Source organism: Papaver somniferum, chromosome 1 (assembly GCF_003573695.1).
Source record: "Papaver somniferum cultivar HN1 chromosome 1, ASM357369v1, whole genome shotgun sequence".
NCBI lineage: Eukaryota > Viridiplantae > Streptophyta > Magnoliopsida > Ranunculales > Papaveraceae > Papaver > Papaver somniferum.
In genome coordinates, this window is record NC_039358.1 from 137160320 (window position 1) to 137187366 (window position 27047).

Below are 27047 nucleotides of genomic sequence, written 5' to 3' on the forward strand. Positions count from 1 at the left end.
AAACAGAGGATCTCCAGAGCCTATAACAAAATGGTAAGACCTCGAACATTTCAAGTAGGAGATTTGGTATTAAAGACGGCAAAGCACATTCCACGAGACATGTCTACTCCTAAGTTCTCTCCTAAATGGGAAGGACCATATGTTGTTATCAAAGCAGTGTCTAGCGGATACTACAAAATTTTAGCAATCAATGGAGGAAAGGAAGGAAACATCATCAATGGCAAATGGCTCAAAGCTTATTATGCCTGACCCATGAAACAAACTACCTCTTCATCATTTCAAGCATTTTCAAAAATGTAATTTCATTCCTCCAAAGAGCATGCGAATGCTCCTTTGTTCATTAAACATTTCATAAATGAGAAAAATTCGTTCATACCATGATCAACTGTTTCACCTAACTAGAAACTCAGATTTATTCAAAAAATAACAACCACAAATGCTCACTCAGAGCAAACCATCCAGCAACAGATAATCCCTATAAGAAGCCTTGTCAAGCTTCTTCTGAAAAATCTTGGTCTTTACCTTCAAGTCTTCGACCGCTTTCTCAACCCTCGCTGACTCCAGAGCCAGTATCCTCTCCTCATCCAGTAAAGCGGCATTCATGGAAATTACATCGGCAGCCTCTGCCGCCTTATGAACCTTGATTATCTCAAGACGACGACGGAGCCAGCTTACATTGAATCGCAATATCTCACAATTCGAGATCATTTCATCCCATTTGTGCAGTTCATGGTTTTTGACGTCTCGCAAATGCATCTGGTTCATTTCCTCGATGATCGGCAATAGCCCCGCTACCGTGGTTAAAAGAGTTGGAAGAAAACCTTTCCACACTTCTGTGGTAGCAATGTGACCATACCTCTTCCAAATCTTGGTGTACAGAGGCGCATGACATTTGGGAATCACGAATACACCGACCACTTCATTGTCTGGGAAGGTATTAATCAATGGAGCTTCGAATAAGAGTACAGCGGTTGGGTATTCACGAACATGGACACTGTCTCCAGTCTCCACGGATCCTGCAGAATCTTCACATGCCTGGTTGCTGCTTTCCTCAACCTCAACCACGGTCACGGACTTTCCACTCTTTCTTCGTCTAGCATCGACGACGACACGGACATCCGCCTACGATGAAACGAATGAGTGTTAATCCCGGGACTCAGTACAATCTCAAGAGTCATAGGTTTACTTATAGACGATCCATCTTCATCACGAGCCGATCCATACCGGGAAGGAGCTCTAACAGTCCGCTTAGGCCTTGCATTATGAGGAGTAGCATTCTTCTTACAGTCCTACGACAAATCATTCTCTTGTGATCAACAATCTCGATCGAACAGAGACAATAAAGGAGAAGAAGAAGAAGTGTACAACTTACTGAGATAGACATTGCTATTTCACGATTCGACTGAAGATCATCTTGAGAAGAAATGCTATTGCTCGACATGACGGCAAAGAGGTAGGATCAAAACTTCTCTGCACGATGAAACTGACTCAGGAATGGAAGAAATATTTGTGTGGATCATAGATTTGGAGTCTTGAAGATATATATATCAGGCGATAGTCATCACTCGCGAATAGTCAACTCAGTTACGAGTTTCACTGAAACCCTAGGCTTCAAAGATCGATACTGAAGACGCGGAGGAAAATAACGCACTGGGGATTGAACATCACGGGTCAAAGGATAGGCCACGCGGCCTTGTACACGTCATGAATTCTCAACCGTGTGTTATGTTACTTCTCATGAAAATCGACAAGTCATGATGAATTTGGATGTATGGACATTGGTCCATGTCATGGATTAGAAGAAATCGACGTTAACAAAATGTTCATCATTCAGAAGAAAAATCTAATTGAAGTAAAGTCATTTAAATAGTCAAAAGAAAGATATCCACTATGAAGACTAAAAGGGAATGCTCTAACGTTTAAAGAAGATGGAAGTAAAACTACTCGTCGGACTCATCCGAATTGTCAGATTCATCATCACTATCCTTCTCGGAATCTTCTTCTTCAGAGTCACTGTTAGAATCATTGGTGAAGTCCGGTGGACGGAAGATAATATAATCATCATCTGAATCCGAGTCATCTTCTGCTGCAGCTTCAGCTTCAATTTTCTTCATCATCCTTTGATGCTCTCTTTCATATCGATCAGGCTTAATGTAACGCTCGGATGGTTTCCACGTGATCTCTTCTTCAGAATCATCAGCATCAGAATCAGAAGGCACTCCATCTAAGAATCGACGCTTCTCCTCAACCCTCTGTCTCTTACGCCGGGTGCGATCTTTCTCACGTTGACGGGCATCCTCCTTTTTGTCTTCAGCTCCTCTTTACTTGAGTTCAGCAAAAGTGAATCTTCGCTCACCCAAGGGAGCATTAGGCTTCGCCCCTTCATGGGAAACCATAGCCTTTGATTTCACTACAGGAGCATTGGAATCCTCATCAGTAGAGCCAGAGGAAGAAGAGGAATACCAGTAATCCTAATTGATGTTGTTGTTGGTCGACATTTTCTGGAACCGGAAGATCAAATATTACTACTATGTAAACAAACCAACATCAGCAAAAAAAGGTAAATATGAACTCTTACCTCTTTACAATTCTACTAATGGTAGTAGTTATGCCGTAAGAGTTAACACCTCAAAATCGTTCGTCTCTTCGAAAACTGCAAAAACGAACGAAACTTTATTTAATTTCCGAAACTGATTTTTCATGAAATCACGGACACAATTTTCATAATGTGAGAATTCACATAAGTGACCTATGAAGTTTATAACAATAAAATATTTCATTATAAATATATTGTCTATCTTCGAAGGTTCCTCAAAACACACGTTTTGATTTTTTTTTTTCAAAAAAGCAATTAATGCAACTTGCATATATAAATTCTCAAGGATTTTTATCTAATGAAAACAAATTCACGCAAATAAAATATACCATCATATTTTGCACAATATATGTCACGGCTGCATATAAAAAAAACTATTTTTCCTTCGTATCGTCGTTATTTGTCTTTAAAACGAAGGATTATTTCAAAGATATTGTGAAAGCTCACTTCTCATACATATGATAAAGTTTTGTATTTACATGAAAGCTCATAAGAAAAATTTTATCACTGGACACAAGTTCATCATATGAATTTTCCTTCGGGTCGTCGTAATTTGTCTTTAAAACGAAGGATTATTTCGATTTCGTGAAAATTTACTCCTTTTATGATAAAACCGTGGCACACATGAAATATCATACACTAAGTTTTATCGCTGGACCTAGGTTCATATACTAAAAAAAAATCTCTCATAAATCAGGGATTATAGTTAGTTTTCAAAACTAACGATCGAACATACGTTTTCAAAAACGAGGGTTTTTTCATAAAACTCACACTAATATACACACATGTATATAACTTCATCACGATCAAAACATGAACAACTCATGAAATCAAAAAAAAAAAACACACACACACACCTGGGCGAGTCGGCCGGAAGTTGGCCGGCGGCAACGGCGGCGGCGAAGCTCCGGCAAATTTTTTCCTCCACTCGCTGCTGACGTGGAGGTGATGGAGAGATGGTGAAGGTGTTGGCCGTGTGTGTGAAGGGGAAATAAAAAAAAGGATTAATTCCTTTTATAGCAAATTTTATTTCCAAAACCTAATTTCACAAGGATTTCCTTATTAGGCCCGGCACGCGAATCCTAACCGACCACGGACTCGTCGTCCAAACCAGCGGTTCAACATCAATTTATGCTCATCAAACGACGCTCCAATCATGACATTGAAGCCTTCATCAAGTCGTGGTTTGCTCATGCTCTCTAAATTCGGTAACGTCTCAACTTACGACTAAGTTCAATTACTGGTATTATTATTTATGGCCGGAAAATCACCATTTAATGTTGACTGAGGAACAACGCTTTCTCAGTAAGCAGGGGACTTAATATAGATGGTGGATTTTCAACAAGGGCTAAAATCCTGAACTCATAATTATACGAAGCTCTGATCCAGCAATCAGACGTGAGTATTGAGACACGGGTCTCTCATCGAATTCTCAACGGAGAGTACTTTCTCTCAGAGTACATGTAGATATGTAGTCTCACGACTGGAAAATGGCATATCTCATGAACATTGAACACTTTCAGTGATTATTTCTATATAGTATCACGAGATGGATGGCTCCTAGACAGCTTGCTCTGCTAGTATAGAGCGATAACGTCTTCAGGAACAAACAACGAGTTTACCCTGACTATATAAAGGATATGACTTACCAACAAGCTCATATCGGGATAATTAATGCTCTTAGACAGCTTGCTCTGCTAGTATAGAGCCACAAAGTTAATTATTCCTAATTAAGATTAATTCTGCCTTGTCATTCACTACTGAATTCCCAGAATAATATATTATTGCTCCTATTCCATGGTTGAATCCACGACTGGTCCGATGGAATGGCAATAACAATTGTTCTGATTATATGATCGAATCCATGGCTTGATCTCATAGAATAGCAATAACTATATTATCTCATTACTCCGATTTCATGATCGAATCCACAACTGGTCTCATAAATGGTAATAGATAAATCTTAATTACTCTGATTCTATGGTCGAATCTACGATCCCATGGAATGGTAATGCTCACTTTATTATTCTGAATTCGTAGTCAAATCCTCAGCTGATCCTATGAATTAATAATAAACATCTTATTACTCAGTTTTGTGAATTATTCTCCACTGAATTCCACAATTAGTAATAAATAATCAATAACCGGGCGTCTGAGCTACCTCTAAGTAAGCCCCGATTTATATGGTGAAAGTGTATTCAACGACAATGCATTAACAGTCATCGCACAAACGAGTATTTCAAAATACAACGAAACGATGAACCTATGCAAAATAGGGAAGAAAATAATAAATAATTAAAAATATTGACCAGGGTGCTGGGAGCACGGACACACAACTAACCGACCGTGTCGTGGTCAATCCCACGCCAGTTTTATATTTTTAATGCATTTTTATTATTTTCCATGATTTGATGAGAATTCTCTCGTTTTATCAAATCTCCTTCGTCTCGAGAAAACTCCTCGACTTCATGGTGTTTTCATAAACCCATGAAAATAATATAAAATTAAGGAAAAATAGTGTGGGGCGTGATCATTGGCCAACCGGCCATGCCTTGGTTCCATCCGGCCCCACACCTCATGGTTCCTAATTATTTTATTATCATGATCATTATTTCTCTGATTTCATGAAAAAAACTCTTTGATTTCATGGTATTTTGAATAAATTAGGAAATAAATAATATAAAATTATGAAAAACTTGTGGGACCGGGCCCTAGCCGGCCGGCCATGCCCTAGCCGGTCCCACATTCCCCTTTATTTTATTATTATTTTATCTTCCTTGAATTTATCAAATTCCTTAATTTCATGGTATTTCTCTCAAATTAGGAAAAATTCCCTCAAATCATGAAAAAATACCTAAAAAATATTAAAAATTATGAAAACTTGTGGGACCGGGCCCTAGCCATCCGGCCATGCCTCCCACGGCCCCACACGCCCTTGTTTTTATTATTTTAATATTTTTGGCTTCCTTGAACTCATGAAACTTCTTCACTTCAGAGAAACTCCCTAAATTCATCAAAACTCTTTAAATCCATGATATTTTTCACAAAATCATCAAAATATTATAAAATTAGAGAAAAGGCACCACGGGTCCGTGGCCATGACCGGTCGACCATGCCTTGGCCTCGGCGGTCCCAAGCCTCCTTATTCCTTATTTTATAATTATTTTCCATCATCTCATGGTGTTTTCCTCAGTTTCGTCGAAACCCTAATTTTGGCATATTTTCTCGAATGGATGCTCGATTGCATGCCAGAAAATATCAAAATTCTCAGGACTGAGACGCGGACGCCTTGGGGACACGGGCACGCTATCTTGACCGACCAAGATTGGCTCTTTGGCTTACAGAATCCGGTCCCATCAAGTTTCACGGTTTTGACCTAATTTGCACAATTGCACGTATTAGGTCCAAGACTCTTCCAAACCCTTTGGATTTTCATGAAGTGATCATCGGGAGGTCACGTGACTACCCAGGGCCGGTTCCATGACCCCATGGTCGGTCCCTCACTCCGTCATAATTAATTAGGTTTTCTCACCTAAGGCTCAGATGAGCATTTTCGAATAAATGATTAAACCAACATTTAATCATTCTTTCACCAACAAATCGTCAACTCTTCAGGAGTTCTTTGTATTTGCTCATGTGAGCATATGGACACTACATGGTTGATCCACGGTCCCATGTAGTCGCTCCCTCCTTCATCCCATGGTTAAAATTCTGACGAACCATGAATTGATCATCAATTGATCAAATTAGGGTTTCTGAATCCAAGGATCATCATTCCATATTCCAACCTTAATAATTTTACGACGACCTCATGGTCATTAATTTTATTAATTATGCTCGGTTCAACGACCAGTATTCTAATTAATATTTTTGGTACGCTTCCAATAATCCATCAGATGAGCAACACATGCTCAGACGATCAAATATTCAACAATTCATCACATGAGCAACACTTGCTCAGATGATAAATTTGCTCAAACCAAGGAATATTGGTTCAACAATCAATATTCAACGATCCATCGAATGAGCAATACTTGCTCGCTTCATCGTAAGAACTATATCTCTGTCTCATGACATGTTCAACTCATGAGTTTCAGAACATCATGTTCAACTCAGCAACTACATGGACTCATCATCCCATCAAACCACGAAGTCATCAATTGACTAACATACCACGAGACGTCAATCGTGTCACTTTGGGGGATATCACTTAGGGTTTTGGTTTGGCGGTCTACGGCACGTGTGTTCAAACACACGATGGAATGTGAGCAAGTCGTGCAATCAGTTGAAGGAATTCACGAGGTAGTGGGTGAAAATCGACCAAGTCTCTATACGTTGAGCAACTAGTTTCAAACACGATCTCCACTTCCCCACTCCTTGATTCCATCAACTGTCACACTTCATGGGGTCATGGTGTCTAAAAATTCCAGCAATATAAATAAGTCTCTGAATCATGATTGAAGAATCAGCATCAACTGTATCATCAATCTCACGTCTCATCGACAACACGAGATCATCAACTCATCAATTGAGCAACTACTCTCAATTGAGAAATTTCAATCATTCAGAGCTTATCATATTCAAAATTCACACACCCACAATCTTTGATTACCATTGATTCCACACATTACCAGCTTCCCTCCTACAGATCAACCCATCCTCTCTTGTGACAGAATTTACTCTGGAATGGTCATTGTCTTGATTTAGGCCGGAGTACTACAGATTGATCTCTCGAATCTAAAGCACCCCCTTTGCAGCGGTGCATCTGTGTGAGGTTTAACATTTCGCTCGGTTCGAGGAGTCTCCTCCGTACGGTCGTCTCCTCAATTCCTTAAAAACCAGCAAATCGTTTTTCCCCATCTACACTTGTTCTTCTTCACCATAACTAATTCAATTGACTCAAATGAACTAGTTAATGAGTTGTTCAATTTCTATGAGATCTTTTGTAACTACACAAGACACAATTGAAACAAAGATGATTCGATTCGATTGAATCGTCTCATGAACATTATAGCCACGGTTTTCATAAAGCATTCCTTAGTAATTTAATGTTTCATGTTCAGAGCACATATTTAGATCATAACCTCTTAAGTTCACAAACAAGTTCGCGAACTTAAGTTAATCGGTTGAGTTTTCCAAACTCAGCAGAAATTCTCGGAAAGAGAACTTCCACCAGTGCGCGAACTGGGTTCGCGGACTTAGCACACAAACGAGTTTTGGAAAATCCAGCAGAAATTCTCGGTCGAGAACTTCCGACAGTTCGCGGACTGAGTCTGCGGACTGGGTTCGCGGACTTGTCAAGCGAATTCCACAATCCTCCCAATTTCTCTTGATCAACAAAGTTCGAAAACTTCGGTTCAAGGAATACATGGTTATGTAATCTAAACTCTTATTTCAATCATTGAGACATTCTTAGAGGACGCTATGTAGCCGTTATTCACAGACCGATTCACGTCAGAGCAATTCGTGTTTGAAACTTTTCATGACTTTCGTCACTAGGTGAAGATAAACTTGATCAAAGCGAAATGCTTTACCAACACATGATTTCGAGATAAAAGATAAGCAATTAATGCTCAGCTCGAAATATCAAATGTGTATGATCTAGTCTATAGCATACGACTTTTGTCTCATAAGAAGTAGGAGATAGAAGAGATAGACTTTTGAGTGATAGATAAGTTCAATTCTCCACATACCTTTTTATTGATGAAGTTCCACGGTTTATTGTATAGATCTTCGTCGTTGTATGATGAATCGCCATGAAGTCCTTGATCTCAACTACACTTTTCTATCCTAGTATGAGACTTAGCTATGTAGGCTAGAAATCAAGACTTATAGTTTTGATCACTAACACTGACAAACATGCTTGAGATAACAACGCATGCGAGGTTGACCGAGCTATGCTCTAACAAATAGCTTGCCAAAAATCTAAACCACCAACTGAAACATGAATTGTATCTTTATTATGTTCATTTTAACAATTAAAATACAAAACTTTTAATGCAACAAAAAAAAATAAAAGAACAAACACACACACAAGAATTTTTTTAACGGGAAAAGTATAATTTTGTATTAAAACCTCGGTACCTCGCCAGTTTAAACACCATACTTTATTAGCCGCTACCAACACTAGCCCACTATCAGACTTCATACTGGAATGTCGATTGATACTGAATCGAACCTCCGAGAAATTCAGCTTCAGTAGTGCTCCTTATATCTGTTGGATCTCGCAAGACCCACACACTTGATTCCCTTAGATGATGTTCATTACAACCCTTAAGAGTTGCTTTATCCGCAATTGATACTTTTAACTATTCTGCCTCTAACAAATAACCTATTGATTTTCTCCAAAAGGATATACAATCAAGGTAACAGAAATCTGTTTGCTTATGAGGGATCTTCAAGTATTTTCACAAGGAAAGTGAGGTCTATATAGGGTGACTTCAACCGCGACTAGGATATAGAAGTGCCAGGACTCAAAAGATGGTTTGCAGAAAGTTATGTTTATAATTAAGATGACGAGGGTACCAAGTACACCACAATCTTTTCGGTATCAACCTACACAGCCACACCTTGTATAATCTTATACAGACAAAAGATGACAAAAGATTATTTCAACAACATGTACACTTGGTATATAGCGTAAGTGTGAAACCGAACCAATTTATGGGATCGTACCAAGTGTTTGATTAACATACAAATGTATTTACTTTAATTATAAATATAACGAAATACACGCGGAAGTAAACTAAATCACAAGACACACAAGATTTTCTTAACTAGGAAAACTACAAGGCATAAAAACCCCGAGACCTAGTCTAGTTTTGAATACTCTCAGAATCAAGCCGTTATACAAATTGACTATTGCAGCTTCGTATAGTTGAGACCAAGTAAACTACTCCAAGTTACTCATCTCCTTCAGTATCCATGCACTTTAAATCAATCTGGTTTAAGCAACAAGATAGATTCCACTATCTCAAGTTTATGAAGATCTCACCAACCCAACTCCTTTGGATAGTAATCCGAAACAGTAAAAGACTAGCCTGTTTCTGCAACATCTCTACTCTCAAAAATTAAATCAGAGATAATTTGAGTACAAAATCTCTTCCGTTTAATCAATATAAACTCCTCTGTCGGTCGCACATCAAGTAAGACAAAGACTATCGAGATAATCAATCTTAGTTTACGAACTATCAAAGCATATTTCAAAGAAAAATAACTAGATATATTGTTGATCTATATAACAAGCTTGATGTTTATCAAGATAAACAACTTGTCGGATCCCAGTCAATAAAATGTGCAAGAAGTATCACAAATATCAGAATACCAAAAAGAAATTCTTACAGTCTTCAATCTTTAAAGTACATGTATAAAAAACTTGATTCCCACTAATGATCGATCACACACAGAACTGAGTCTGTTAATAATGGATGTTTACTGGTCTTATCTTCAGATCTTGAATCAATAAAGCAAATATGAACTCGTCGATCCTTGAACTAGTTCGAGTGACCTTATATCTGAAGAGAAGGGTCAAAAAATAAACAAACAAGATATATCAAGGTCCAACTTCAACATTAGTCAATCAAATCGATAATCGAAAATTATAATAACAATACAAGTTAGTTTCTTACCAACGGTAGTGCTAAAAGTTTTTTGATCCCACATAAAACTTTTTATGAAGGCTACATAAGATTTCACCTAATTAGGATACTCTCCTTTTTCAATGAGTATTGAAACAATACTACTAGTGGGATACCCACACAAACGGCTAGACAATGTGTTCTGGGATAAGTTTGTAAGAATACAAGCTCTACTTTCTATAATGTAAATACCAAGACTTGTTTGGACAATTAGGAATTACCAAATCCGAAAATCCTAAAGATATGCAATAATAGTATATTTTCGGTTTTGTTATTTTCCAACTATGATCCAATACTAATACCGAAATTTCTCTTGGATGACAACTAATATTAGATAACATACAACATATACTTTACTAATATAGCTACAACAGATATGCTATCCTCTAGGATATGGAAAACATATAATTTCGAATATCTAAAAGATATTAGAATGTTTTGGTTTTGGGATCTCGCCTTGAGTGTCAAGGAAAATACCTGAACATTAAGTAATAAGAGTTTAGCACATGTTCGAAACACTTTGTCGACATTGTCAACTTTCCTTTTTAACCAAGCTATATTTTGGTGGCTACGTAAACCCTAAAGTAAGAACAAACTGAAAATACAATATTGGTTAACTAAGGGTGGGTCCTATTGGAGATCCATATGATCGGTCTTAGTAGAGATCCTTGGTAAGGGGTCGGTCCTACTAGAGATCCTTATGATCGATCCTAGCAAATATCCTTTGACTCCTTTTTAACTGCGAAACAAGTTTCACAAGTCTACTTCCTTAAACCATGTAATCAAGCATAGGTTTTCAAGGTACGGAATCAACTCTCGAAATTTCAACACACTAAATAATAAAAAAATTATTACTAAATAGCGTTATGTCGAATCTACGAAGTTCAATAGATAAACTATACTTAAATATATATACAGAAATCGTATGGAACACCTAGTATATCATTTCTTGACACTTTGATCATAGTAAAATGATCAAGTCACTAATACTAGACACACGTAAACAAATTTTGTATGTTATGCTTTCAATATAATGACTTAAAAGAAACGTTGATAGAAATGAAACAATTCAAGTATGTGCTACTAACCTTGAATGAAAGGATGTTGTGTTTTTTGATGCTGGTACGTCTTCAGGTTCTTCATATTAGCACGAGTGAGTCCCAACATTTCTATTGTTCATAGTCTGACCTAACGACGTTGACTCTAGTAATCGAATCAAGCAGCTTTGAGTTTTGGAACTTAAATATGACAACCAAACTTGGCATACCAACGTTTGGAGGGTCTAACCAACAAACATTTTATTTTATGTCATTTAGCCTTCCTCACTTGTCTCGTAGACAAAGAAGTACAAATAATGTAGGGCGGGAGCGTTAAAAAAGTAAAAAAAATCCGAAGCGGAATACAAATCAAACAAAAATGAATAAAATTGGTAAAAATTAGATAATCTTCAGAAAGATATTATAAAATCTATGGGTTATCTAAACATCGATGATTACGTATGAAATCCCCGGATACAAATAAGAGATGCTTATTCAGATTTCAGACAAACTAATGACAAAATAGTTTTACTAATTAGAAACAGTTCTATAGTTTTTAGTTTTGGACATCCTTATATAGATAACTCCTTCCAAACATACCATGAACTTATCAGAACCTTTAGAACTTGTCTTCCAAGGTACCTACCATTTTTGTTAAAACTCTTAAAATAAACTAGACTCTTGTAAAATTATCCTAACTAATAAGTTTGAAAATTAATTATTTTTCTATTAAAATATCGTTAACATATCTCTCTTCATAATGCACCCCGAGATAAAATTGTTGTATTGGAGTGGTAGACGTGCATCATACTAATAATAAATTTTGGGTTGCACCTGACAAAGCTTTACAATAAATCTGATTAATAGGTTACGACCATACAAATCGACGCTTGAAATATTAACCAGGGTACATCCAGGAACGAAATAATCTCGGATCATCGCGTGATAAAACTCTCGCCATTGAAACATTCATTTTCTTGTGAATACTTGTCTAGACTTTAGATGTTTAGATACTTTCCTGCATATAATTGCAACATAGTGGTAGTCTTGGTCCTATCTTGTTCTGACAATTCATCTAATTGTCTCAATATCTGCATAAATGTTTCTTGCTTTCATTAAATCAAAGTTATTCCATATCCTCGATAAATTTAAACTAGATCCATTGACTGCAATCGAGAGAAACGAGTAATATATTTCCAAAGTAGACAGAAAGTGATAAAAATTTAATTATACGTCAAAAAAGTATGAGTTAATTATGTGCATTATAAAGTTTATATACAATAATGAATGAATATACGTGCACGATTATTATTTGAACTTTTTCATCAATTCTACCAGAGTAACTTGATATCCGTATCCACTTCTCTAGTTTGTGTTTTCGGCAAATGATATTAAAATTGCCCATAAGAGCATAAAATATCATAGGTTAAGCTGGAGATTTCTAGAAGTAAAAAGATTCACTTTTATGAAGCAATATGTACTTGCTTTTGACTTCTGGGATCGATTTTTCCTTCTGGTAACAAAGCATGCACACTAATACCGCACCAGGTCATGGTTTAACAGAATTCGATATCTAAGGTCCTTAGCTATGGGCCTTGAGTCCGCCTTCTCGTATATGAAGTAGCTAGGGCTTCACATGGGCGGGTATAGGCGGGTATAAACTAAAACCAACCTCGCACCCACGGACTGCGGGTTTTTTTGCACAACCAACCCCGCACCCACAAACAACGGGCAGGTATGGGTTTAAACGGGTTTAAACCCGCTTTATATTCAAGTATTTAGAGTAACTTCTATTCTCCTTGATTAAGTGAGGAAAAAAACCAAAACCCCCAAAATATTCATACCTAGGAAGTTCACATATGAAGATTAAGTGTTATATATGTTGATTTTTCGATTGTTGTCGATTTCTGGTGAAGATTTCTGGTAATTGTCGTTCATAGGTGAAGAAGAAGAACTGAGGAGGAAGAAGAGGAGAGTCCGAACAAAGAGAAGAGTGTAGAAAGTGAATGAGGGTTATCAGTTATCCTATCTACTAGTATTAGGGTTTCATAATGGACGGGTAGGATTAGTTTTATCTAATGGTATATAATTTGCGGGTTTTTTTGGGCGGGTATGGGCGGGTATTAGCTTAAACCAACCTCGCACCCACAGACAGCGGGTTTTTTTCATAACCAACCCCGCACCCACAGCGGGCGGGTATGGACTAAAAACCCACGGGTTTAACGCGTACGGGTGGGTTTGGGTATCGTGGGAGGGTCTTGTGCAGCCCTAGAAATAGCCCGGCTCTCGTGCACACGATGAGTCATGTGGAATGAGGGATTTACTGTTTCGTCCAGAAAACCCGACTCGGGTTACTGGCTAGTCCAGCGCCAAAAAATATTTATTCCCTAGTTCAAAAAAGTTTTGAAAAGAGTAAAATTACTCTACTAACCCTAGTATATAACATTACGTATAATAATACATATGTTACTACATATTACATATGTAGTATACTAGTAGTAATTAGTAGTAACTAGTATGTAGTAATAACATATGTAGTATGTAGTAATAACATATGTAGTATGTAATATACTAGTAGTAACTAGTATGTAGTATGTAGTAATAACATATGTAGTATGTAGTATACTGGTAGTAACTAGTATACTAGTAGTAATATGTTATGTATTGATACTACATATTGATATGTTATGTATTGATACTACATATTGACATGTAGTATGTTATGGATTGATACTGCATATTGACATGTAGTATAACTAGTATGTAGTATGTAGTAATAACATATGTAGTATGTAATATACTAGTGGTAACTAGTATGTAGTATACTAATAGTAACTAGTATACTAGTAGTAATATGTTATGTATTGATACTACATATTGATATTTAGTATGTTATGTATTGATACTGCATATTGACATGTAGTATGTTATATATTGATATGTAGTATGGTTGATATGTAGTATGTTATGTATTGATATGTAGTATGTTTGATATGTAGTATGTTATATATTGATACTACATATTGATATGTAGTATGTTATGTATTGATACTACATATCAAAAAAAATTGTTATGTATTGATACTACATATTTTACTACTAGTACTACTTACTACTAGTTTACTAGTATACTATACTATAGTAGTATACTAGTTTAGTATAGTAAAGTAGTTACATAATTTATTAGTAACAATAAGATATTTTTGTTACTACTAGTACAATACATATTAATATGTAGTATCACTGTATTGATACTACTAGTATGTAGTAACATACTACTAATAATATTTACATGTGTTGATACTAATTAGACCTGGAAGGGTGTTTTAGGAATTTATAAAATACATTTTATAGTCTTCACGAAATTTTTGGACTAGAGAGTAAATTTTTTCCACGGATGGACTAGCCATTAACTGGGTCCGATAGAACTGGACTAGCCAGTAATTCCTACATGTGGAATTGGTACACCCTTAACGGCTTCTGTCAACGCCTGTTGCCAAACACTCCAGCAAAAAACGGCTTCTGTGAAAGTAGTAATTATAGCATTATCCACTCGGTCATTCCAAATCTTCCCTGAGAGAATGGAAGGAACTATTTCCCGCTATTATTCTTCTTCTTTCTTCTCATCAACCTTGAATTTATCTCGTTATGAGAAAACCAATTTTCAGTTCAACTCCAATTCTACTTTGATGGTTGACATTTGTTCTCTTCGAGCATCCATTAGTTTTTCAGAAAGAGATAAAGCTTCAACCTTCAGAACTTCGAAGTTCACCAAAAGATCAAATTCAGGAAACCCACGTCAAAAAGAAGCTCCAAATCTTGTTAAAAGTAAACCCATACTGAATTCGGAGATATCTCCTCACCGAGCCGGTAATAAAATGCTTCCTTCTATTTAATTTTTGTTCTCTCAGTTGGTAGTTTGTATTTTGATGGAAAGGTTGAATATTTTCGTGTTATATAGTGTCTGCAGTAAGATTGATGCGGATAGAATTCGGTGGTGCTTTTGCTGATCTTCTTAACGAGAAAGGAAAAGGTTCTGGGGCTAATGAGATGGGATATGTTGAAAGAACATTAGGGTTTCGTACTCGAAAATTGGAGGATAGAGATCTCAGACTAGTAAGGGATTGCTAATTTCGAAATTTAATGGTTTATGATCCAAATGTGGTGGTATTTACCTTACATTTTGGTCATATGTTGTTACTTATAGGTGACTGACATTGTTGGTGGTGCCATTCGGTGGAGACGGTACCTTGATCATCTTATAGTGTCATTATGTGACGATGAACGAACGTTTAGAAATATGGAACCTCTTCTCTTGCAGGTATAATTTCTCCGGACACCAGAACAGTCTAGATAGTACAAGTAATGAATCGAGTGTAGACGTTCTTACATCTTCTTATAAATGGAGTGTTCTCGTTTCTGCATATCATTTCTCCTTATTGGGCTATCAGGCCTTTAAGAGCTGGAGCACACTTATTGGTTGGATTATATGATACCTTTCAGGCTTCTTCAAGATTTGAAAATTAGATTCCAGAAACAGTACTTTTTAATCTCAGGGTGCTTATGTTTTCTTTGTCTAGATTCTCCGAATTGGTTTCTATGAGATTGTCAAACTGGAAATGCCACCATATGCTGTCGTAGATGAGGTAAATAATCTGTATGCCCAGATTCTTTAGAAATATTTGTGATTTATCTTGCTTAATTAGGAATTTCACACGGTGCATAATGTCATGTTGGAACAGTAGACCCCAAATAGTGTTCCGTAAACAGGGCCATGTTTACTCTCCAAGTGTTCATCTTGGTGAAGGCAATTTCGTGATCATGGCTGTGCTTCTTTTCAATGCCAATCATCTTGGATTTCTATTGACACTAACATGTTCATAAACCCAGAATGTCAGGCTTGCAAAAACTGCTCTTAGGCCTGGTGCAGGCAATTTGGTGAATGGGATACTGCGGAAGTTGGTATTGCTTAAGGTTCGGTGACATTTTCCAACATGCATCATGTAATGCTCACGTATTTCATAAGATTTTGTTTTTTATCTAACATTCTATATTTCTTGGTCAGGAGAATGACACCCTTCCTTTACCCAAATTGGAGGGTGATGATCGCTCGCGAGCACGTGCACTTGCCACACTTCATTCCCATCCAGTTGTAAGTTTGTAATCCCAGTTACTTTCTTAATGTTTTGGTTCATAACACGTACATTTGCATTTTTACTGTTAGTGGATGGTTAGGCGATGGGTTAAACATCTTGGGCAAGATGAAGCTGTGAAACTGATGATGTGGAATAACAGCGCTCCAAGTTTCAGCATCAGGTTTAGTGATACTTTGCACTTCTCGAAAAATACGTGTCGAAATTGGCCTACTGATTTAATGGCTGATGTGCAGCCACTGCTTCTAATTCTATTGTCAGGGCAAACTCTGCGAAAGGTTTTACAAGAGCTGACCTTGTGAAGCGACTCGAAGAGCTTGAGGTCTTTTTCTTTTTTTCTTTGAAATTTCAAAACAGAATCATGTTATTTTTGTTTTTTTTTTAATTAATTCTTTTTGAACTTTGGTTTTGCTCTTGAAAAAACTCGCCAGGTTCTTTCAAAATACCATGAAAGATATTAGAGCACAGGGGTTGAAAATTTCTTAATTTTTTCTCTTTATCTTTCTTGAACTTCAGGTTCCTCATGAGCTTTCTCAGCATTTGGACGATTTTGTTCGTATTACAACTGGGATGCAGGTAGTTTTTGGAATATTTGGTTCTAAACAGTAATAAGTTTCGATGAAAGAAGGCATAATGGTTAAAAATGATCATTAATGTCAAGTGACATACTTTTATTGGATATTTGGTTGCTTTACATCCAATTCTGGTTACTAAACCAAAGGCCTATTGTTCTACATCACTCTGTTAGATTGTCCTCCAAGCTGGATTACTGAAAGAAGGTCTATGCTCAGTTCAAGATGAGAGTGCAGGTAAAAAAAAAATCTTGATTTCAGTGTGGAATGCTGTAGATTAAGTTAGGAATGATAATTCGTGCTTAAGCTTTTGAAAGCATTGTGATCTACAAAATATTTTGGGAATCAATCAACTGTTTGTACACAGGTATGGTGGTTTCTATTATGGACCCGCAACCAGGGGAGAATGTTGTTGACTGTTGTGCTGCACCTGGAGGGAAGAGCCTTTTCATGGCATCACGTCTGAGTGGTAAAGGTATTTATCGAACAGAATTATACAAAGTGGTTTATTCGGACCAGATGCTGCATGGAACGAATATATCACACAATTTGGGTTCTTTCTTGAGTTGCAGGTATGGTATCTGCAATTGACACAAATGAAGGTCGATTGAGAATTCTTAAAGAGACTGCCAAGTTGCTCGAAGTTGCGGATGTCATCACAACTGTTCACTCTGATCTCCGTATCTTTGCTGTAAGTAACTGTTGATATGGATCATAGCATTTGATGCCTTACTTTTATATGAATACCTTTTAACTCTCTTTCCCCCTCTCTCACTCTCACTCCTTTTAATATGTAGGAGAAAAATACAGTGATGTTTGACAAAGTTTTGCTGGACGCTCCATGTTCTGGGTTGGGAGTTCTCTCAAAGGTATACTTATTCTGTAGTATAGTTGAGGATTTGAAGGCTGTGGTAGTTGAGGTAAATTTGTAGAGCATATGAAAGAGGTCTCACCAAGTTTTCATTTCTTGTTACCCATTGTTGAAGAGAGCTGATTTGCGTTGGAATAGGAGGTCCGAGGACATGGAACAACTTAAAAACTTACAGGATGAACTTCTCAATTCAGCTTCAACGTAAAAGCCCATAGTTCTCCACTTAATATGAGTTATTAGTTTATAATCCGATTGAGTATAATGTATAATTAATAGCTATGGATTTTTCCTGTATGACACAGATTGACTAAGCTAGGGGGAATACTAGTATACAGTACTTGTTCTATTGATCCTGAAGAAAATGAAGAATGAGTGGCATCATTTCTTCAACGGCATCCTGTAAGTAATTTCCTCTGGTCTGTTGTTTGTATTCCAATAGATCGACATTCGACACCATAAGAATCATTTTTTCTCCTTTTTTTCCAGGAATTTCGCATAGACTCTGTCGACAAATATGTTCCACAAGCTTTCGTAACAAAAACTGGTTTCTATTTTTCGGATCCAGTGAAGCATTCTCTTGATGGGTCCTTTGCAGCTCGCCTTATTCGATACACCTGAACCTGATTGCCATTAGAAAGGTAATACCAAAGTGATTGGTCTAAAACTTTTGTAGTTGCTAAAATGTGTCTTCTGGTGGTCACAAATTTCAGGTCCTGTCTTATCACACAAAATACCTATTGTTGAGACATCATACAATATGAATTCATAAACAACCTAATATTTCAGGTAATTCACTTAAGAGGGCAGAGAGTTGAAGACTTTGATAATAGAGGAATTCAAGGATGATGAATTTAGGACATCAATTTTGACCTGATAGAGTATAATATAACTATATAAGGTTAATCTCTGCATTGGGTATCTATAACAATTTTGAAGATTTCTACAAGAATTCAATGGTGCATTGCAGCATCAAATTGACTTACAGAGATGAGGTATCTGCCTTTAAAAGAAGCTAGCGGGTGTTGATGATGATGCTTCAATAGTTCTGCCACGTAGCCTGCCAGCTTCTGTGATTATGTACTTCGACTCGTCAGTTACAGATGTTTCTTGTTCTTTTGAAGGCTGATTTTCTTCACCTGTTGTGTACTTCCAGCTAACTTAATTGTGTCTACTGAATAACTTTAGCTGTAAGTATGTGGAATTTGGTTTTGTGGCATAAAATTTCTGCACACAAAAGTCCAAGTTTCAGAAAATGTAACTGAAAAAGTTCTATTTTATATGAAGAACAGGTTTTAGGTTCACCTTCATTGCCTTGTTATTTTCACCTTCAAGCTCTCGTACTAATTTTATTGTCATTCATGGCATCTTCATCACAGCAGCAGGAAATTCTCCTAGCCAGCTCTCCAAACACCCCCATCACAGCCTATGATATCTCAACTGGTGCAACCTTAGGTCACTTCCTCGGCAGTCGTTCACCACGTAAAGGCCTAGCTCTAGCTGGAAATACCCTAATAGCAGCTTCTCACATCTCCCCCGACACCACCACCTCTGCCTCTATACATCTGTACAACTGGTGGTCTTCCATTCCCATTCACCACCTTGCAGTTCCTGAACCGGTCGCTCCCCTAGCCAGCACACATGATGGCTCATACCTCTTTTCTGGTGGTGTATCAGGATATATTCATGCCCTAACACTCCCATCTGGTAAACTTCTTCGTTCATTTCCTGCACATTGCAAACCTGTCTCTTGCCTAACCATGAACAATGACGGTTCTCTTCTCATCTCCGGAGGTGATGACGGAACTATATCCGTGTTTCCAATTATTCATGTACTAGACAGTTCATCTGTTGATAGCTCAACCGAGTTTGCGTTGTACAGCTTCCACGGGCATACTTCTCATATAACTTGTATCACAATAGCAGGCATCGGCGGATGTAATTCAACTATTATCTCTTGTTCAGCAGATGGAACATGTACATTTTGGAGCTTAGCAAATGGTTACCACATGCGCTCTGTGCGGTGTCCTTGTGTGATTTGGAGCCTAGTGGACTCAACAGAGTCAAATTTCTACGCTGGTGGATCTGACGGTCGGGTATATGTTGGAATTTTGAAGGTGAAAAGGAGGAATGAATTGGCTAGCAGTAATATTAATGAAGTAGTGGCTTGGGGATCGGGTGATCACGGTGGCGGAGCAGTGACAGCAGTGGCGATGGCGAATGAGGGAAGGAATTTGGTTTCAGCTTCAGAGGATGGGAGTATAAGAGTTTGGGAGGTGGAGAATGGTAGGACTGTTAGGATTTTAGGGGATCACGAGAGTCGGGGAAGTGTTAGTGAACTTGTAGTGGCAACAGGGATCAGAAATGGGAGGAGATCAAAATATGGAGGAGCCAGTGGCATAAATGATGAAACAGGTGGAGACAGGGAGTTGATGAGTCTGGGTTACAGTGGTAGGGAGATAATGAAGCCAGTAAGAGAGACAAATGAAATGGAAGAAATATTGAATGTTGTTGTTGATGACAGAAGACGATCAATTGATGGGCTGGAGAAGGCAATAGGAACATACGAGAGACTGTTAGGACTCATCCTCAAAGAAGCTAAAGCAGCAGATAATACCTACGTCTGAACCCGTTTCTTCTGCTTGCCCAATTCTGGCTGATAAAAACAATTTCACAGCACTCACAAAAATTTGAAAGGAACTCTTTACGTCTTTGTATGATTTATTTTTATTGTCTTAGTGTTTGAGATTCCTAATTGCAGATCGGCCGTAAAAACAACAATGACATCAAAAATAAATATTGGTTGAACTTAATAGATTCGGATAACGTTACAAGTGAAAGATATAGAAGAAAAGAGAGAATGAATGTTAATCAAAAAAAATGTTAAAAGCCTCTAAAAGCAATTACATAAACCCTGAAAGTTGTCCTAGTCCTACTACTACATAAGAACATAGAGAAATACAACAACCATTCCCCAAACGCTAGCAGTGGTCGTGAAGTAGGATCCAATTACTGATGATGACAAACTGAAAGTAGAATTCGGGACAGTGGGATGTCCTCATGGACGCTCGCTAGAAGGCGACCCGACACCAATGGCTGACAATGGAGATGGTGAAGGTGCATGTTCCTGTGGCTTATTAAATTCCTCTGATGGGTGCACCATGACCCTTACAACAATCCTCTGGCCCAATTTGCAATGTCCAAGTTTGCCACTGATAAAGTAGAAGAAACCATGACGATCGAACCGGAATATAGTGTTTCCGTCTTCAAACTTTGCAACCGGATTCGAAATATTACAGTATATGTAGTCATTTCTGTTTACTACAAGAACCGAATCGTTCTTATACTTGAAGTCTGTTGATCAAAAATGACATAAGAAAAATTAGTGAAATATGAAACTAAAGAGTAATTAGTAGGTAAAGGTACTAATTAGAAGCATATACTTACAGACAGTATCCCCAATATGAAACCTAGTTCTTGAAGCCTAGTTCTTGAAGCCCATTCAATGTAAGATTGAGTGTCATTCTCTGGTGGTATGATCTAACCACTGGACCTCCTACTTCAAACTGAGAGCCTGATGATAGTGAGACCATCATCATCATTGTCACAACAAAGATACTGAGTGCACTATACTGAAAAGCCATTTTCGATCACTAGATGGTGAAAGTTTCAAAACACAATTACTAGGATTGGACGAATTACGGTGAGTGAGTGAGAGAGTCAGAGAGTCAAATATCAGTGCAAAATAGAAGAATGAAGAAAGGAACTGAGTTTTATAAAGAGAAGTGAATGAACGAAGGGGCGCGAAGAATTCTGTTAAGTTGGATAGTTACAACTTTCAACCGTTGGTACTCTATGATAGGAAGTGGGAATATGGGAACGGTTACCATTGATGAGACACGTTCCTTCGCCAATTGCTTCGACTGTTCCACCTCTTTCAATGTTGACCAAAGACTGGGCCTCAATATGAGAAATGAGTTACATGTACGCAAGTCTTCTTTATTTAACTTTGGGCCATTTCATGTCCTACTATGAAATTCGTTACTTAAGAACGATTTTTTTTTGGGGGACCAGTCTTTTTTCGGATCATTGTTTTATTTTGGATAAGACATTAGAAATAAATCTAGGTCACTATTTATTTAAATATTTATATTAATACTAAAATTATTTTCCTGATTATTTTTGTGTAATGATTAGTTAGTGTGATTAATCATTAATTAAGGTTAAGTTAATAGATGATTTTTTTGTTAAAAGAAGTAGAATTACTAAATGACTAAAGTAATAGAAGAAGAAGAAGATGGAGAAAAAAAATATTTTGAGATGGGTGAATATGGAGAAAAAACATCCTTTGGGTACCGAAGTATGCTTGTAACTTAGTGAATGTTGTTATAAATGACCTACAATATCTTCAAAATCAAAATTGTAACAAAAAATTTCAACCAGGTCAACAAAGTTCGGTTGTATTATATGAAGAACGTGTAACCGAACTTTCTGCAAATGCAGTTCGGTTAATAAATCCAAATCACAGGGAACCGAAGCTTTAATGGAGTTTTTGTTTGTTCGGCTAGCTGATGAAAAATCAAATGTAACCGAACTACTATGCTCGAGTTTACATAGTTTTGTTCGGCTCAGCCGACTCGATTGTAACCGAACTTTACGCAACAAAGTTCGGTAGATTCGCAAAATCTCTACGAACCAGTCATTCAGCCGAACTCTTAGTTTTTCCATGCACTTAAAATATATAGGTTCGGCATGATCGCAAAGTTTACAAAACATTGCCGGACTCTACGTTTGGTTAGCAGAAAAAATTGCGAGATAACCGAACTCATTATATAGGTTTTCAGAGTAAAGTTCGGTTAGGATTTTTTTTTTTTTTTTTTTTGCGATTAAACCTAACTCAACATTTGGTTATACAGAGAAGAGTTTGGTTTTGAAATTATTTTTGCGACTCAGCCGAACTCAGGTGTTCGGTTAGGCAAAAAAAAATTCTTAACCGAAGTGTTTTTCGTGTTCTTCATTTTTAAAAGTTCGGTTGCAAAACTAGGTTTTTTTCAAAATTATCCAAACTGAACTTACTATTGTAACCTCCAAATTCAACATATTTTGATGACCACTGCTCAAAATTTCAATCAAAAACAAATTAGAAGTAATGGGTTTGTGGGAAAATACTTATGCACAGGTTTGTTTATAAAAGATCGATTAATCGACGATGAAAATTCAATGAATCGACGACGATGAAAATTTGATGATTTTGATTAGATTTGTATATGATCAGGTTTAGATGATCATAAATTGACGAAGAAGAGAAGAAGAAAAATTGTACAATAGAGGAAGAAGAAGTTGTAGATTAGTTATAATTTTAATTAGGTAAAAGGGTAAACTAGTCATCTCCACCTTTTAGGACACCCCTTATAATTATTGGGAAGGTGGTCTAATCAAACAGTGGTGCCAGAAAAAAATCGTTCACTTGACCACACCCCTTCGCTCAAAATGAAATGAATTCTATCCACATTCCACTGATGACACTTAAAGAATGAAAAGAAAATCATTTAAGACGTACTCATTGGTTTTGTAATATTATAGTAGTATATCACTATTAAGGACACAGCAATAATAGGACCCTCCAACTTAAGTTGGGGTTGGTGTTGCTGGTCAGATAGAATATTGGAGTAATATGAAAAAACATCATGAACATCAACCCCCTGGCAGCAGAAGTAGCACTCCTGTAAGGAGCAAACAATCATTGGCCTTGGATATTTAACATTCTGCTGGGGTACTCAAAAACTCCGACCTAGTATTTTATTCTTCCCTATATTTACTTGTTAAGTCGTTCACTAGCTAATAAATGTCCATCTTCAATCATACCTCTCTGTGCCTTGAATTTTTAGTAGGGAATAAAACACTGTAAAGGTGACAAGTAATCGAGTATTACATAAAAAATAAAAAATAAAACACACAATGGGGAAAAGAGAAGAAAAAGAAAAACATTATAGCTAAAAGGGAACTGAGTAGCATCAGAATTTCGCAACAGTACACTTATTTGGGTTAAGTTTTAGCTCTAAGTTCTATATGCAGAGAGATGGATTATTTGGATTTCGATACCATTCTCTCTTTCACTTTTTCTTTCCCTAGTTCCAGTTCTTGTTATGTACCCCAATTTCATATCACAACCCCATAGCAGTAATGAGGGACTAAGGCATTTTAAAAAATCAATTTTTTCTTTACAAATTGATATTTACATCTGAAAAATGAAATAATGACCCAGAATTACCCACTACAGACTACTGAAACTTTTGTCAAAACAACAAAAAGAAAAAGACTACTGACACTTTGATGCATTTCTTTTCTTTTCTTTCTGACACAGGTGCCATTTTTACATTTTCACTTGCTCATTTCATATGCTCTACTTACAACTGAAAAGCTGCTAAGAGTAGGCAGCAGAGTAGTTCAAAAAATTCATGCTTCTGAAGCCCTCCTTGAAAACCTTCATCTTTCGGCGAATCTGCTCAGATGTTCTTGTTATCTGTACAATGAGGAATAAAATAACCTAAGTTTCTTTGCATTGGTTATTCTAGTAAAGTAAAACACACAAGAAAACATTGCCAAACTAGATAAAAATATAAGAATGTTGGCTTCTAATCCAGCATTATTACTTAAGTTATCAGATACTTCAGTAGAAGTTCAAACTAAAAAATATGTTAAGATTAGTAGTAGAATTTGGAAATGAAAGCAGCGAGTGATGAACTTATTACCTTATGCGATACTGATTTCAATCAAAGGGCTTGCTTTCTCACTCCCATTGCATTCAGATGCAACTTGGCCGACACTTGAAGGCAGGCTGGAAGTAGCTTCATCACACTCATCGTCAGAAACAATGTCATCAAGGCTTAAAGGCAAGATAGAGCAGAATGATAAACTCGGTTTCACCTTAGGTATTTTTATAACCTCAGCTTCATCATTTAGGATTTGAAGTACTCTTCTCATTGTAGGTCTCTCAATACTTGAAGGGTTTGCGCAGCTCAGACCAACAAGCAACAATTTCTTCATCTGCTCTTCATTAAACTCTCCATTTAATCTTTTATCTGCTGCCTCAATGATTTGTCCTATGGAATGTAAACTCCATACCCAATCCACCAAATTAACTGGATGCTTGTCATTTCCTTGTCTCTCAATAGGCCTTCTCCCACAAGCCACTTCAAGTAACACCACACCAAAGCTGAAAACATCTGTTTTCTCGGTTGCCTTGCCATACTGAAGATACTCAGGAGCTAAATACCCCATTGTTCCAGCTGTAAGAGTTGATACTGGGCTTTTATCGTGTTCCGTAAGTCGAGCTAAACCGAAATCTCCCAACCTAGCACTGAAGTTCTGATCTAGCATTACATTACTAGTCTTAATGTCTCTGTGGATCACTTGCTGCTCACATTCCCGGTGTAGATACGTCAACACAGAAGCTATCCCCACAGCAATATTATATCGGCGAGCCCAATTCAGCAAAATCTCATCTTTGGTGTCTTGGTAAAGAACGCTATCAAGACTACCATTTGACATAAACTCATAAACAAGAAGTAATTCACCCTTATCAGTACACCATCCTTGAAGCTGAACCAGATTCTTATGTCTCAGACAAGCTATAATGGAAAGTTCTGCAAGGAACTCAGATTTTCCTTCATGGGTCTGTTTCGTTCTTTTCACTGCAAAAGTCATTCCTGATTCAGGAAAAACTGCTTTGTAAACAGTTCCAAATGCTCCATGACCAACGATTCGACTAGGATGAAACCCTTTAGTAGCATGCTTAAGTTCGCGGTAACGAAATTGTCTGGGACTTTTGAAAAGTTCCAGCTTCAAACTCTTATCTGGTCTCTTCTCTTTAAATTTCTTAACAAAGATAAAACCAAATACAACTAGTCCTATGCAAAACAAGCCTAGACCAGCAATTGCAAGACCTAATCCGAGTTTCTTTCGATTGTTTTTACTACTAGAATTCAAAACAGTAGGAGTTATGGGTATTACCGGAATGGTGTGATCAGACACATTATGAGGAATGGATGATTTTGGCCTCCTCACAGGATAGAATCCAGAAGTCTCAAAATTCCAATCTTTAATCATATGAATTTCTGTACTACCTTCTGTAGATGCTGAAAACCCTACAAACATAAACTCCTTGAAATAAACAGAAAGATCGATTTCCACCACCAGTATTGGTTTTTCCGGCTTGAAACTTTTGTAACTCATCCAAACATTCATAATCTTTTGATCATTCTTGTAATCAACCCAGACTGTAATCAAATTCCCACTTTTCAAATCAAACCCTTTTGAAACAACATCTTGTGTTCTTATCGAAATCAAACTATCGATATCTAATCCAATATGGTTATCGGTAGGATCATTGAATATTGAATCTAAACGAGTATCGAATTCGATGGCGATAAATTTATTTGGGGTTAATAATTGAGATGAATTAACAAGACCCAAATATCTACCAGGACTACCAAGAGTAAGATTATCAGTTGAGATAAAGAAAGTAATTCCATCACCGAAAGAACCCGGATTTATATTTGTAATCAAGAAAGAAAATCTAGTAGAAAATGAAGCTGAAATTTCTGATTTTGGATCGAAGAAATTAATTGGGGAATTGAATAGAACAGAACCAGAACTTGAAGAAGGAACACCAAGTTCTTGAGTTAATCCAAGAAATCCATTCCTGAGATAGGAATCACCAAGAAGAGTAAGGTTTTGTAAAGAGAACGAAGAGAAATTGAAACTTATATTCTCTGCTACTGTTGATGAAAAGAGTGAAAACCCCAAGAAAGTGAAGGACAGAAAGAATAGAGAACGAAGACTTCTTGAAGATGAACTCATGATGAATGTGAACAAAAAAGCTAGGATTTTTCAAGAACTTGAAGAGAGGTATTCAAGGGTTTTTAGAAAATAGAAAGCGCTTCTGAAACAGAGGAAAAGCTAGTATTTCTGAAGAAGTCTAGAGACTCTAGAGAAGGAGAGGTTGAACGGTTAGAAATGGGCGCGTGGAGAAGTGGAAAGCTAGGTTTTGTTATGAACGGTTATGAAGAATTCTTTGGGGCACTTGGTTTGGTAGTGGCGCAATAACTCGATGACGGCGACATCCTGCGGCGTGGATCATGTAGAGAAACTTTGACTAGGTCTCATCGAAATAAAGAAAGAA

At 37.1% G+C, this 27047-nt stretch overlaps 2 protein-coding genes across 3 annotated transcripts; one reads left to right on the top strand and one right to left on the bottom strand.

Moving 5' to 3' along the window:
- The first annotated feature begins 14790 nt into the window (after window positions 1–14790).
- On the top strand, window positions 14791–19167 carry LOC113302021 (probable ribosomal RNA small subunit methyltransferase B). Its single transcript, XM_026550856.1, has 17 exons — window positions 14791–15140; window positions 15232–15386; window positions 15478–15591; window positions 15851–15916; window positions 16161–16244; window positions 16336–16422; window positions 16495–16586; window positions 16685–16745; window positions 16940–16999; window positions 17172–17232; window positions 17363–17470; window positions 17568–17686; window positions 17793–17864; window positions 17982–18067; window positions 18169–18265; window positions 18353–18504; window positions 18653–19167. Exons 1-15 carry the CDS (start codon window positions 14852–14854, stop codon window positions 18236–18238), a joined length of 1524 nt encoding a protein of 507 aa, XP_026406641.1. The 5' UTR covers window positions 14791–14851; the 3' UTR covers window positions 18239–18265; window positions 18353–18504; window positions 18653–19167.
- A 4858-nt stretch (window positions 19168–24025) lies between these two features.
- Window positions 24026–26879, bottom strand: LOC113302037 (probable L-type lectin-domain containing receptor kinase S.7). Of its 2 annotated transcripts, XR_003336623.1 has the most exons (3): window positions 24791–26879; window positions 24616–24701; window positions 24026–24386 (listed from the first exon to the last, which is right to left on the bottom strand). XR_003336623.1 is itself a non-coding variant. In XM_026550875.1 (2 exons), the coding sequence occupies exon 1, from the start codon at window positions 26723–26725 to the stop codon at window positions 24617–24619; it is 2109 nt and encodes a 702-aa protein (XP_026406660.1). In that variant the 5' UTR covers window positions 26726–26879; the 3' UTR covers window positions 24026–24386; window position 24616. The 2 variants fall into 2 exon arrangements, 1 of the variants encoding a protein (XP_026406660.1); XM_026550875.1 differs by having other exon boundaries at window positions 24616–26879.
- Window positions 26880–27047: the final 168 nt, after the last annotated feature.

What these genes read in the sequence shown, in the direction of transcription:
- LOC113302021 (XM_026550856.1), top strand. Translation starts at nt 14,852, where the DNA reads ATGGAAGGAACTATTTCCCGCTATTATTCTTCTTCTTTCTTCTCATCA. An exon ending in CACTTCATTCCCATCCAGTT is followed by an intron (nt 16,423 to 16,494) that starts GTAAGTTTGTAA and finishes TTTTACTGTTAG; the next exon opens with TGGATGGTTAGGCGATGGGT. An exon ending in ATCACGTCTGAGTGGTAAAG is followed by an intron (nt 17,471 to 17,567) that starts GTATTTATCGAA and finishes CTTGAGTTGCAG; the next exon opens with GTATGGTATCTGCAATTGAC.
- LOC113302037 (XM_026550875.1), bottom strand. Translation starts at nt 26,725, where the DNA reads ATGAGTTCATCTTCAAGAAGTCTTCGTTCTCTATTCTTTCTGTCCTTC.